The sequence below is a fragment of the Limulus polyphemus genome, unplaced genomic scaffold (genome assembly GCF_000517525.1).
Source record: "Limulus polyphemus unplaced genomic scaffold, Limulus_polyphemus-2.1.2 Scaffold1752, whole genome shotgun sequence".
Taxonomy (NCBI): Eukaryota; Metazoa; Arthropoda; class Merostomata; order Xiphosura; family Limulidae; genus Limulus; species Limulus polyphemus.
The window spans coordinates 83,157-97,455 of NW_013667362.1; the positions used below are offsets into that span (position 1 = coordinate 83,157).

At 34.7% G+C, this 14,299-nt stretch overlaps 1 protein-coding gene across 4 annotated transcripts in view; it reads left to right on the forward strand.

Annotated features, from left to right (window-relative positions):
• Positions 1 to 14,299, forward strand: part of LOC106464827 (atlastin-2-like) — a 78,599-nt gene that overhangs the window by 18,334 nt on the left and 45,966 nt on the right. For all 4 annotated transcript variants that reach the window (XM_022392624.1, XM_013924983.2, XM_022392625.1 and 1 more), the window contains exons 2-3: positions 1,759 to 1,971; positions 9,325 to 9,459. In XM_022392624.1, coding sequence (XP_022248332.1) covers positions 1,777 to 1,971; positions 9,325 to 9,459 — 330 coding nt within the window. In that variant the 5' untranslated portion in view covers positions 1,759 to 1,776. The remainder of the gene's footprint in view (positions 1 to 1,758; positions 1,972 to 9,324; positions 9,460 to 14,299) is intronic.

A 14,299-nucleotide genomic window follows, 5' to 3' on the forward strand; every position in this document is an offset into this window, starting at 1 on the left:
AAGGTTGTTAAGTTTAAAGTGACTGTGGAAATTCTGTGTACTGAAAAGTTGTATCAAGAAAGAATAAACTAGTTTTAATTAAGAAAGGAATTGTATTGCTGAAGTTCCTCGGAAAGAATTTATACTGGAAATTAACAAATGAGCAGATACGTAACAATATATTATTTTCTATACCATAACACTAACTGTAGTAAAATCAGCAATGGGTAAAATGAAAAGTTGAAAAATACGAACTAAAGTATCTTCACAAAACTTGGAAGCTTTTAGTAAACATTACAAGTTTGTTGTATGCAAAAAAAAAGCACATTTGTCTTTGAATTTATGAAACATTTATTGAGTCAGTCTGAATAAAAGATAATTTTCATGTTAAGAATAAAAATATTTCTTTTCATCTCAGTTTCATGTTTTATTTGATTAAGTTTTTTTTTTTCTTTTGGTAAGAATTTTGTATTATGTTCTCCATCTTAACACTAACTGTAGCAGAATCAAGAGTACCGAAACTTTAAAGATATGAAGTAAAAAACAAACTTTTATTTTTTTGTAGAATAATTGCAGATTGCAAAAGATAGTTACAAATATTTATTTCAAAGAGCCTCAAGCTCGTAACAGTTTACATCTGTTTTAATTTAATTTCGTTTTATTACTCTTTGAACCATGTCTAACTAGTGTAACAAAGCAGTAACTCACCTGTTAGAGGCTTAATGTAAGTTACAGGAAATGGAATATTGAGTTATCAACTTGAATCATGCACTGCCTGTCCCATGTCCATTGCTCAAGGAGAAAGTTTTTTCTAATTAATTTTTGTCATTTAACGTAACAAGTTTCTAATTTTTACATTAAAAATATATATGATCATAAATAAAAAATACACAAAACCCAAGAAATGTTTCTCTTACTTATTTAGCCTGGAGGCCTTTTTTTTCATTTGGATGTGTGGTTCGATAAGCCTTTTTTTTCCCCACTTTGTTGGTTTTTCAAAAATAATTCATGTTGTTTTCAAATACACATTTTGTAACACAACAAATACACTAAATTAATTAGAATGAACAAAAAACTAACATAATATATTTAGTTTTGTAATTAACCTATAAATAGGTTAAAAAATTTAATTACTTTTCCAAGCAATATCTTCAATCCAAACACATCAAGCTCTTTTGGCAAAGTATTAGCTTTTACTTCTAAGATAAAACAGATGATCGTATGATTTATGTAGGAATTGCTCTTTCTTTGTTTTATAAACATGTTCAATAGTAATGTCAGAGTGAATTGTATACCTTTCTTGAAAAACAGAGGATAAGAGGTGTCTCAGTGTATGGTATCTCAGTAAAGCATGAAGATAAGTAGGTGTAATTTATTGTTTGGTCGTTGTTAATACGTATAGTATTGTATTCAACAATCTAAAGCCTTTATAAGCAAAGATGAAAAAAAAAACCCTGTGAAAGAGAAGTCATAGTGCCCTTACATATTCAAAATATGAATTATAAACTCAATTTTGAGGTCAAGTTTATTGATCTATTAACATACATTGATAGAAAAGTATCTTAATTAAAATTTTAATATAACTCTGCGAAACAGTTGTGATTAAACTTACTGTTGGCTCTAGCTAAAATAATGCCAAAGCCATAATTTGCAATGAAAAGCATTCTTTTATGGAATAGAACTGTTGCATTTTTTTTTTTATAAGATATAACAGTTCTAAGAAGTTAAGTATTAAATTGTCAGTTTGATGGTTTTGTTTGTAACATTTCGAAATTGCAGGTTAGAAACAGAGAGAAAATGAAAGGCAGACCAGTCCAGATAGTGGTGTCTGGTGAAGATCATTTATTTGAACTTGATGAAAAGTCTTTAGAATCTATACTACTGCAAGAACACATTCGTGACAAGCATGTTGTTGTGGTTGCTGTTGCTGGTGCTTTTCGGAAAGGAAAATCGTTCCTATTGGATTTCTGCCTTCGATATATGAAAGCTGAGGTACTTGCCATCCTGTATGACTAAATAATGATAATTCTATTAATGTAAATAATATAATAATGCATATTTATTAGTTCAGTATTTCACTATTACAACTTCTTCAAGAGCATTTGATAACCTACAAGTTTGCTAATTATGTATCGAGAAAGTTAAGAATAAATGTTGATACTGAATATTAAGTGTACACCTAACTGCACTAAGTGTAAACAAAATGAAAAAATACATTAATGAAAATGAATTTATCCCATGTTGACGTCTTTCACGCATTTTTATTGTTATTATTTGAAGTAGCTTTTGACCCTATTTATTAATGATTAACAGCCTAATTAAACACACATGTCATGCACACATTTAAAAGTAGGAAACAACAATAGTTTTAGAAATTGCATGTTACCTGAATAACATATTGCAGCTCAAGAGATTCAGGTCAACCACAAAACAAATACTTGAAAAAAGCCAAAATCTCCAAGTCAGATTAATCTAAAACTGAAACTCAAGGCATCAAAGATCTGCAGAAAGATACCAAGTCTTACTTGGTAATAAGGGGAATTTGAATAACACAACAATGTAGTTGCTGCTAAATGAAGACTGCTAAGGAGTCTGTACCAAGGATTCTAGAAACACTAGATTGAAAGGGCACTGAATAACTTTACAAACTGAAAACAGTAAGTGGATTAATACATAAACTTAAATTCAGTTTTTGAAACTCACACCCTACAAGATCTCAAATAAATAACTTTCAGAAATACATAAATTATATCCACTGACTTGCCAGATTACAAAGGTTACAAAATACTTATTCTGATGTGATACCTCACCTCCAGACACACACATTACCTATATACCTGATGCATATATCCATGAAATTTTTGTTCCACTATCCTTGAGCTAACTCCCACCTAAAATTCATGTGGTTAATATGAACTGCACTAGTGCATGATGACATCATCAAGCAACCATAGTCCTCCACCAATAGGAGGCTGACACAACTTCCACATGCACTAACTGCCCTTAAACACTTGCACTCAAAATAATGTCACTCTGCATTGTCTTGAAAGGTCATGAAACTTTTTCTTGCTTTTGTTCAATTTATTGAGATTTGCAATCACTAACAAAACTTATGTTTTTATTTTAACTTAGCTTTTGTTTCAAAAGCATTATTTATCACAAGGAATTCTCAAGTGACAGTGACTTTTACTTTGTCCTGTGTGAGTGAAGATGCTACAAACATAGGACCTGTTTTTACTGTTGTGGTTGTTACAGTCATTGTACAGAATGTTGTGGGTTCCCTGAGGCATGCTGGGCCTCCTCCTACTGTCTATGTGGCTGATGTTCTTTCACTTCAGTTTGAGAATGACTACGATGACAACAAATTTCATCAGCTCTTCTTGTCCATTAGATTTGCTTTGGGTACCACCTTACTGGTCAAGGACAATCCTCAACCTTACAATCTTTCTTTGGATATGATTTCTCAGGTATGCTCATTTCTTTCTGTTTTGCTTGTGTCTTTTGACTCTTCCCATTCTTTACTCTTTGAAACCAATGCTTTGGATTATATTATCTTTTCTCTTTCACCTGACATTAGGGTTCATGCTGATTCCTTTTCTGAACAACTATGCATTTGCCTTGTCCTCCTCACATTGTTGACTCCTCTGTCCTAGTTTACAGCCATGTTTCCTTCCTCTTTCTCAATTTCCAATCTTTCAAATTTCTTTTATCTGTTTGGGGAGCAGAACTCTTGTCTTCTATTTTGTTCTGTAGTGTCCTGTTTTCACATTAATGTATTTTTTTACCACACTTCTCCATAACCTCTAATTCATCTGACTTGTGTCTGAAGCACTTTATTCCACTCCAGAGGGGTTTTCTGATGAAGCATGCCCCGTCCTTGGCCTGTAACTTTTCTTTTCCTTCTTACTTGGTTCCTCTGCTGTTGGGTTGGAATGTACATCTCTTTACTGTCTACCTACCTCCTCCTTATCTTCATGTTCTTACCTTTGGTCTGTCTTTCCACTCTTTCCTCTTCCTTCAGACCTGGTTTATCTTCAATGTCTCGAGAATGTGGTCTAGGATATTTCCGCCAAAAATGTAATTGAGAAGGTATACTCCCCTACTCTGGGGTTTTAATTTTACTTCTTTGTGGTCCCCAAGAAGAGCAGGAACTGGAATTCCCTTGCCATTCTATCTTCTCTCAACCAGTTTCTGGACATGCCATGGTTCCAAATGGAGAATTTCTTTTATTTTTGGGTGGAAAAGACTGTGAATGATCAAGGTCAAGGTGTCATACACATTTTTTCATATCCTGATTACCTCATCCTTCAGACTTTTTCTGTGCTTCATCTGTTGAAATCGAGTATCTGAGTTCTGTGTGCTTCTCTTTGGCATAGTATCAACTCCTTATGTCTTCCATTGGGTAATTCATGGTCTGGGGCTGAGATTCTTTATCTAAATGGACAATTAGCATATCCTATCCTTATCTTGTGAGGAGTCATTCTTCTGCAAGAAGCTGGTCAGCTTTCCGAGTTATTTCTCATGTCTACACAATATTTAATACATCTGCAAGGGAGTTCAACCCTCATCTCAGTTGTACTCAGTCGTCTTCTCTGTGCCTGTGAGCTATGAAATGTCTAGTCACCAAAATTTATGTATCGTACTTTCACAGTGCACAGGAGGTTCTTTTCCTTTTGGGGATGCTGACTTTACTGGAACCCTTCATTCTCTTGTGTTGTGCACACATGTCCCTCCTCCAGTAGACTTTGCACAACCACTGGAACCTCTTTTGGGATCCATTATCCTTGATAGTCAACTGTTCTTCTCCTCTTCTTGAGGACTTTTCTTGGTGGCTTGACCATGCCAATACCACAGTGGACACCCCATTTGGATATCCATCTATTCACAAATGCTTCCCTCTCAGGTTGATGTGTGTCTGAATGACAGCATGACTTCTAGCATTTGGGCACAGGAAAAGTGTTTGCTCCAAATCAACATGCTTGAACTCCTTGTAGGTCATGATCCACTCTGACAATTCCACAGTCAAGGAGGCATCTGTTCCAGGACTCTCTGCTTTCAGGGCCCTAGATCTCCTCTTCTGACTTATTTCCATCAAGTTTATCTAATCAGATGTCATGTGCCAGAAGCTCTGAACCTGGTGGAGAATCAACTCTCTGAACCAGATTGTGTTCTGCCAAGGTCTTTTGTTGGGTTTGATCTCAGTTGGGCACCTCTCATAAATGAGTTTGTCATACCTCTCAACTCCGAGCTTCCCCTATTCTGGTCTTCAGTTTCTCATCCTTTGGCTCTGGCTCTTGATACTCTCAGCCAGGACTGGTTTCACCTTTTAATATATGTTTATCCTCCTCTTTATCTTCTCTCTTGCATCCTTTCCATGTTACAAGACACTCCTTGTTTTGTCCTCTTGGTGGTTCCTCATTGGCCAGCTCAACTCTGGTTTCTTCTGCTTTTTTGATTGGTGTCCAGACCTCTTCCCCCATTCTCTGCTCTGTGTCCCTTACCTGTTGCTCCAACCTCACATGTCCCTTTTACATCTAGGGATATCATCCCTTAATATTCACATATGGGACTTGTCCAGTCCATCCCACTTGGGTTGGTCTTTCTGAGCATGTAGCCTTCTACCTATCCTATTCCAATTATTCTTCCACTTTATCTGTCTGTCAGCGGATTTTGTGGGTTTTTCATCATTGATCCATTGTCCACTCCCTTTCTCCTGGCTGTCTTACTGTATCCCTCCTTTCAGTCTTTTTTTTCACTTGGTAGTTCGATCATGGTTTGTCAGTTATAACCATCTCTGGTTATTAGGTGACATTGCCCACGACATTTTGCATTCTGGTTATGGCAGTGTGTTTTCTTCCCCTGCCCTCTCTACTCTGTTTTGATCCTTCCTTCTTTACCAACTGCTTCACCTGGTTCCTATGCCTGAATGAAACCTTCATGTATTTTTGCATGCTCTCGCATATCCTGTTTGAGCTGTTAGCTACACACTCCTTATATCATCTTTTTATTAAAACTTCCTTCCTTCTCATTATGGTTGTTGTTGTTGAAACATCTGTGCCATGCCATTAACACTTCTCACACACTATTTCACCACACTTATTTGCTTCTCTACTTAGACTGGTCCTTTATTCCTAAGACTTTATCTGCTGGAAAGGTGGCTGTTCTTTCTCTCCTAACTTCCGTCCTTCTATCTCTCACCTCTGTGCTTGTTAGACCTGCATCAACTCATTCAGCTCACTGTCTTTGAACTGGGTAAGTAAATTTTCTTTTTATCCCCCATTTCCATCTAACATGAGCCAACCAGGTGGTAACAAAAAGCATTTAACCCATCTGCCCTGGCTCTACCAATGCCTACTGTCAAGATGAGGTGTTCTGCATGTCCACTGGAGGTATCCTTGTGGTATGAATTATTACTTAATTGTTCGACTAACATGGAAGTGACTGCTCACTTCTTTGCCTTGCACTTGCCAGCTTTTAAATATAGGGTTTTGCAGTCACCAGTTTTACTGTATCTAGTAAAAGACCTTTCCAGCATGAGGCTGATAGGGATCCAGGCACTTTTCTGGGTGTCCTCAATGTAAACCCCCCCCCCCCTTCCCACTCTTCAAGTGGAGCATGGGAGACCCTTGCAACTCACCAGTTTTAAGCTGCTGGGTTGGTGGACATTGGAGAGTTCCATTGGGCTCAGTACATTATGGTGAGAAGTATGGCATTGGTGGCACTGTTGGTGTAGTACAGGCTGTCCCTCAAACAGCTGATGTGTCCTCTTCTGTAACCTCAGTCTGTCCAGTTCAGTAGAGATGGGCACACTCAGCATTTCTGATCATGTCCCAATTGCACTACACATGTTGTCTCACTGACAGATAGCCATGTTCTCATTCTGCTCATCCCTGAGACACTTGAGTCTTATTTGCTTCTCCCCCTTTACCATACAGGTGAAGAGTATACCTTGGTTTAGATAAGATGCAGTCTCCCACGGATATCACACTCCATGGGCTTTCTCCCTCAGATGATTTCTGAAGGGAGCTCATTTAGGTTTATAAATTTGCACTGACTCCTTCACCAATTCAATATCGGATTCTAGCTATTCTGTGTGAGGAGGTGAGGTGTTGTATCAGAAGTTAACGTTTTTCCTAATCTGAAAATGTATTTCTGATAGATACCTCTTCATACCTTCCTACCCAACCTTCCCACTTGTGATGTGCTTTCTTCTTGCCTAATCAAAGAATGATATTATTTCAAGTGCAAGGGGAGTTACTGCAAACGGAGGTTGTGTCACCCTCCCTTTGGTGGAGGGCTGTTGTTACATGATGACTTCATTATGCACTAGTGCAGTTCATGTTAGTCATGTGAATTTTAAGTGAGAGTTTGCTCAAGGCTAGTGGCATGCAAGTTTCATAAACAAACATGAGTGATATAGATATTCTGTGTGTGGAATTATCTATCAGAAATAGATAGTTTAGAAAGATGTAAACATTTATAATACTATAGCCTATTGTCATTTATAAATATTTCTCAACAGTTTCTTGGAAAACTTAATTGTAAGAAGATATCTGACTCTAAACTAATTGTCAGTTTTGTGTAGTTTTTACTATGATTCTGTTTCATGGTATCTTTGAAGATTAGCAGAGATACTGTTTGTGAAAAAAAATCATTGACATTAGCTTCACTAGAGTGACTACTACATCTGAAGTAATTATGATTTCTTTGAGGGGTTAACTTATTTGCATTGTTTTACTTTTATTCTGACTTAACATTAAGCTAGTTAAAATTCAAATTTCATTACTGATAAATAACAATGGAGAGGTTTGATATTTCAGCATATTTGAACACCATATTAAAAAACAAACAAACCAAAAACATAACTACTTATATAAAAAGAAATGTTTCAACACTCCAGGAAATTACTAGGTAATTGACATGAGATTTAAAGTACCCGTGTGTTTGTGTGCTTATTACATATGAAATGTTTCTTGCCATGAGAAATGTAGTTTTCTGCTTATTTTGAGACTTATCAGCTGTTAATTAGGTGCTGTACAAACAGTAAATATTGCACACTTTCCTTAGAGTATTTAGAAATAATAGCCAATGAAAATTAAACAGTGGCTATTTAAAATGAATGTTGATATTCATGTAAAATAACACTGCAAGATTAGATGCTTACAAAAGAATAAATAAATGTACAAATAACAAAATTAATGATTTGAATTTTATAACAGTGTATGTCCTAGATCAATCCTTGCACAACACTTATCATGATGGAATTTTTTTCTCTACAAAATTTGCTTTGATGAAAAACTATGGAAGTGAATTTCTAACAATACATTTTTGCACTATTTTCTTTGAAAATTAACGGTCTATATATAATGTTAAAATATGTCAACGACTGATAATGTAAATGTTTTGCATGCTTGTAATTGGAGGTTGTATGTAATGCCTTAACTTCTTTTAGCAGGTTAGTTTTGTTATAGTACTCACCTGATAATTTAAGTAGTTTTATACTATATTATTACAGTGGTAAGGGTGGAGAATTGTCTGCTTACATATAGTCCTGCTATTAACTCAGTTGACTGAGCTTCAACCTCAGAAAACTAATGAGAGCCAAAGTTCTTGGGGTTAATCCATATTGAAGACAGATTTTTTATTATCCTGATCTGTTTACATCAGTTTGTAATTAAGTTTTATTGTACATAACTTTCATATGTGAAATTGATGAAGGAAATTATGATCTAGTGATTTATCTGAAATATTATACATTGTCTTTAAAAACTATACAATGAATATTGCCATTGAAGTTTTGTTTTTAGAGAGAACTATGATTTCATTGCGACATATTTTTACCTAAATATTTTTTCAGCTAGTGTATGTATGCCTATGGTAAATTGATGTCATTTTTGACTACAAGAACATTTGTTAATTGAGAAGTATAAATGTACTAAGATGAAAATAGTAATGTTCTATTAGAATGTGTCAATTATTAAAATTTATTTTAAAAGTTTAATTATAGCAGTAAAAGAAGTATGAAATATTATTGATTTGGTAAATTCATTTAAAAAGATTGTTTTTCATATGCTTGTGCACACAAACATAAAGTATTGTCTGCTATGTTCACCTCATGATTGTACTCTTTTAGATCAAGTAGCATCATAATGAGTGTGCAGTGTTTTATAATTTTGTCTGTTATTCAGGATTAATTGAACCAAAGGTGGCCAAGTTGTTTACACATTCATAAAGAAAATAGTTAGATATTTAAAGATTAAATTTTCATTGGCTGACTTGATACATTGGAGTTATGTATTTTAAAAGTATTCAGATTTGTACAGCATGTGTTTTATAAAATTACAGGGATCACCAGATTGGATGGGAGATGATGAAACTCCTCTTACAGGTTTCTCATGGCGAGGTGGTTCAGAAAGAGATACCACAGGCATTCTCCTTTGGGATGAAGTCTTTCAAGTCATACTCCCAAGTGGAGAAAAGGTTTGTAAGCTTTCTCAATTCTTCCATATAATAAACTGTTTTGATCATTTATATAGTCATGATATAAAAAACTGTTTAGTTTAGATGTTGTTGATTGATTTGTTTTTGTGAGTGAATATTTTATTATTCATTAGTTTTTGTTATAATAAGAGTAAAAGGCAGACGATTGTAGGAGGTTTTCTTAATAATTCATTAATGTTGAGACTATTGAACATCGTGTGCAATACATTGACATCGAAAATATAGAAGACAGACAGACTGATATTAGCAGAAAAGAGAGAAAAGTTACAGGCAAGAAAAGTTTGGCATGAAGTTAACTACTGTAGAAGTTATAGGCCTAATGTTTAATATGTTAGAGTAAGACAAACAGTAGAAAAGGAGATAAGAAAAATAATTTATTCCATCAAAGTATGGTTCTAAAGTAATTGAATCAGCCAGAGTGCACTTTGACAAAAGGAACAGAGGATCTTTAGAAGAAAGAAGACCAAAGGATTACGGTAACTCGCGCCACAATTGTCAGTGAATCACACACAGAATACTAGAGCGATAGTAATAGAGAAGATAGCTTGGCTTGTGAACTGAAATTCTAAAATAATTGAATAGGCCTATGTGGACTTTTGACAAGAAGAAGAGAACTACATATATAGTGCTTGTGATAAGCCTATAATCTCTACAGTAGGAAGAATTTGTTGTACATATGTTTAACTTGTTCCAAATATATATATATATATATATATATATATATGTATATTATTTTGAAAACAAGTAAATTGCGTGCTGTTCATTTATAGTTGAGTTTATCGCTAACAAGTTACAGACACCTATTGTAAAAGAATCTTAAGCCCAACAACATAGTATTTATTTATACTATTAAGAAATCTAACTAAAAGCCTTTAAATTCTGACAATTGGTGAATATCAGATTTTTAAATTCTGACACATATTTAACGTTTAATTAATTCCAAGTAGCTTTACAGTGTGAAATAAAACTGAAAATGCCATAGAAGTATATGTGTTAAATAATTTTGCTTTATTTTGTATTTACATGTATTTGCTGTTTTTGCTATATAACATTTACAGAGAATACCCACAGAAAAAGGAAGTTATTTCACATATAGTTTGAAATTCAATGCTAAGAAATTAATTATTTCATGAATATTATGAAGTTAGGGTTTAAAAAAATATATGTACAAATGTCTTTATTTTTTCAAATATTTTAATAATTAATAGAAAATTATTAAATGTTTTTCAGAAATTCTTTATTATGAATTTCAACTACATGTTTTGGTCACAGGGGATTATTATTATATATTTCATTTTTGTATTAATATTACTTTCTAAACTACAATATAAACTCAATATGTTTTGTTAACAGTAGGCAACAACATAGAGATGTTAATTACATACTTAATCCTCTGTTGCGTGCATTATGAAAATATGATGGAAAAAGATGTTTTCTGTGAATTTCTTACTTGAACAGGGCTATATTGCACAAAAAATATTTTTGTGAATTATATTTTGATAAGTTATAAATATGCACATTACCTAGAAGTAACTGTTTAATTGAGGTACCAACAAAAATAATTCCATGTTTTTTTTATACTGTTACCTGAAAGTAAGAGCATTTATCTACAGAATTGAATCATTTGTATGTGTATTAGGCAGCAAAGACAGATTTTTTACCTGTACTTTACAATGTGCAAAAGAATTAACATTTGGTAATTGTATTTTTTATTGAATGTAATAATAGTTTGTGTTTAATTATAACAGTGAGAGACCATTAACTTCTGTTATACTTTGAAATGAAAAATATACAATTTCCTAATTTTTACTGAGGAAATAAATTTCTTAATTTGTTTTTGTCAATTTAAAGTTTTGTCTTTTGTGACTTCTTTTCATGATATCAGCAAGTAGAACCTCATTTCAAGATTTTGTTTCAAGAATAAATTAATTTTAAAAACCTAGGCTTGATTTTGTTTGTATTAATGATGTCAGTTTTCAGTTTACCTGTATTGTGATTATTATTATGTCACATTGCTTGTTTTTACCACGTCGCCTCAACATTGTGAAATAATTTTCGATACGGTACATTACCTTCGCTCACATAAATAGCTATTCTCTTTCAGTGCCACAAGCCTTGAAGCTCCACCCATCTGGAATTGACTGATTCGAATGCATCTCACATGCAAATCATCATGCGACAGCCTTCCACGAATAAGAGTGTGACATACTCTTTTGACGCATGTCACTCCTATTCAATTCTACCGAACTATCACTTCTCATTTGGCAGTACTCTTCAAGTGTCTTATTTTAATTTTTTTCCATATCTTTGTATTAACTTCTCTTAACAAGTTTACTCTCTATTATACAATAGTGACATTCGTAACTTGTTGAGTTATTCTGAAGTGGAATTATTTTATATTTCTACTCAGTTATGTAACTTATTACTTCATTACAGAAACTTTTTATTTCTTTCTGCCAACACAGTTATATTCGGTTATTAATTTTGCATTATGAATTATACGTTACCACTTTGGAGGTTATATGTTCTATCAGCACATTTAAACAGGTTTCAGATAGTGGTACTCCGCGGGAAGATATTCAGCTTTACTTCATTGGGAGATGGATCATCCAATGAGCTGACCTTTGTTGGATCTCACCTCGAGTTTGTGGGCCCACACATTTGTACATATAGTCTGCTGACTTTGGAAAGATGATTTGTTATGATTTTTGAATAATTTTATTTTTAATATTATTATCTGTAGTTATTTGAGCTCTATAGGTCAGTTCAGATTAGAAATTAGGCTTAGTTGTATCTTTTCTCCTATACCAATGATACCAGGGTACTTTGTTATTTTAGGATTACCTGTAATTCATCTTACTAGTATATCAATCATTTGTTTAACTATTGTTTTTCCTCGATACATCACATCTCATACATGGGTTATTTCATTTTCGTTATTATTTGTCTTTTATTCTTCTTCATATAAACTTGGTTTATGTGAAACCCTTGAGCCAGGGTGTGCACTAACTTCTCCCATGTCCCTCTTTTTCTTCTTGGATCCCACTCTGTGGTGAGTGGTGCCTGTCCAGATATACTTAAACTAGTCAATTATAATTCCATGGCCACTAAACACACACTGCTGAGATTGGATGTTCCACAAGATCACTTTAATGTTTATCCTCACAATATGTTTACTTTATTAGTTTGCCCATCCCTGACTACTCACCCATGGACTACATGGGTAAAGCAGAAGGGGGTAACTGCCCATCCCTGCCATGCCTTGTATTGAATAAATCGATATAGTCTGCTTTTCAAAATAGGGTTTTGTGGTCACCCATTGCACTGTCTCAGGTGTTGCGATTCCTCTGGACTCTCCATCATGCTTTCTCCTCCCTTTTCTTATAGTGGAGTTCCAAGCTGCCTGTGTGGTGGACCATGGAGACATCATCCTGAATGAGATAATGAGAAAAAATATATAAACCATTCAGTTGAGAGTAGGGCAATGGTGTTCTGCTGTTACAGATGACGAGTTGATCTCCATTTTATATATCTTGAGAGGGAGCTGGCAAAATTGCAGTTCACCCTTTCAATTGGAATCTTTCATCCTATCCCCACATGGATGTCAGTTCCCAGTGGCTGGGTTTTGTATTTAGAGTTGAACCAATCAACATAAGTCCTAACACATGTATTACAGATGTCTATATTTCCTCACTTAATTATACTCTTGTTACTTCATTCATGTTGTGGATCACGGTGGAGGTACTTGCAGATTAATATGGTTCTTTCTCTTCAGCTATCCCTGAAAGTTCTTATTATTCCAAGGATGTTACTGCACTTGGGGTGGATCCTGTCATTTTGATTTTGGGTGAGATGGTTGAAATTACGAAGACATCTTTTCGATGCCGAATGTCGGGTTCCTGGATCAATCGATCAATTTCTCACATTGCTATCATGTGTCTTGTTCATAGGTCAGGGGTATGAGATTCCCTCTGGTCTCATGAGCTTGAGGTGAAAATGGTATGATCTTCTTTCCTACTCCAGATGGATGTTTATTCCCGGTGGCCTGTATTTTGGATTGTAGGCAACTTGCCAGTGGTATAATCCTCATTTTACCCCTGCATGGATGTTGGTTACCAGTGGCCTGGATGTAGTTGACTTGCCACATACAGTCCATCGTGGCCTAGCCACACTACACCTGAAGGAACATCCTTTTACCCTCACCCACATTTATGTATTATGCTATTGAGATTCATGTATCGTGTGGTTTGAATCCCTATCCAACCATAGTTCTCTCCCTATTGGTGGTGCTACTCCCTATCTGTGACACCTTTTTCCACACTAGGCAAATTGTATATCTTAGATGATCTTAGACTCCAAAGATCTCTTCTTTAGGAGTGTCCTTCAGATGCCTTTCACCAGTTCCTCCACCTGTTCAATGTGGGATTCTACCTATTTATGTGAGAAGAGGTAATGTACCAAATCGAAAGTTATAACTTGCCTATCCTTAAATGTAAATGTAAATTTATTTCCGATAGGTACTTACATCTTATCACATTTCCCACCCTTCCTCCCCACTGAAAACTGGTGCTTCCATTTTCTTCCAAAACTCGAGGTGATAGTTTAGTAGAATTGAATAGAGGGAATCACATGCATCAAAATAATATGTCACACTCTTATTGGTGGAGGATTGTTACATGATGTTTTGCATGCAAGATGCATGGGAATCAGTCATTTCCAAATGGGTGGGAGCTTTAAGGCTTGTGGCATGTGCAAAAAAATTGCATATAGAGGGCAGCACTGAAAAAGATAGCTATTTATGTGAGTGGAAGGTAAATAC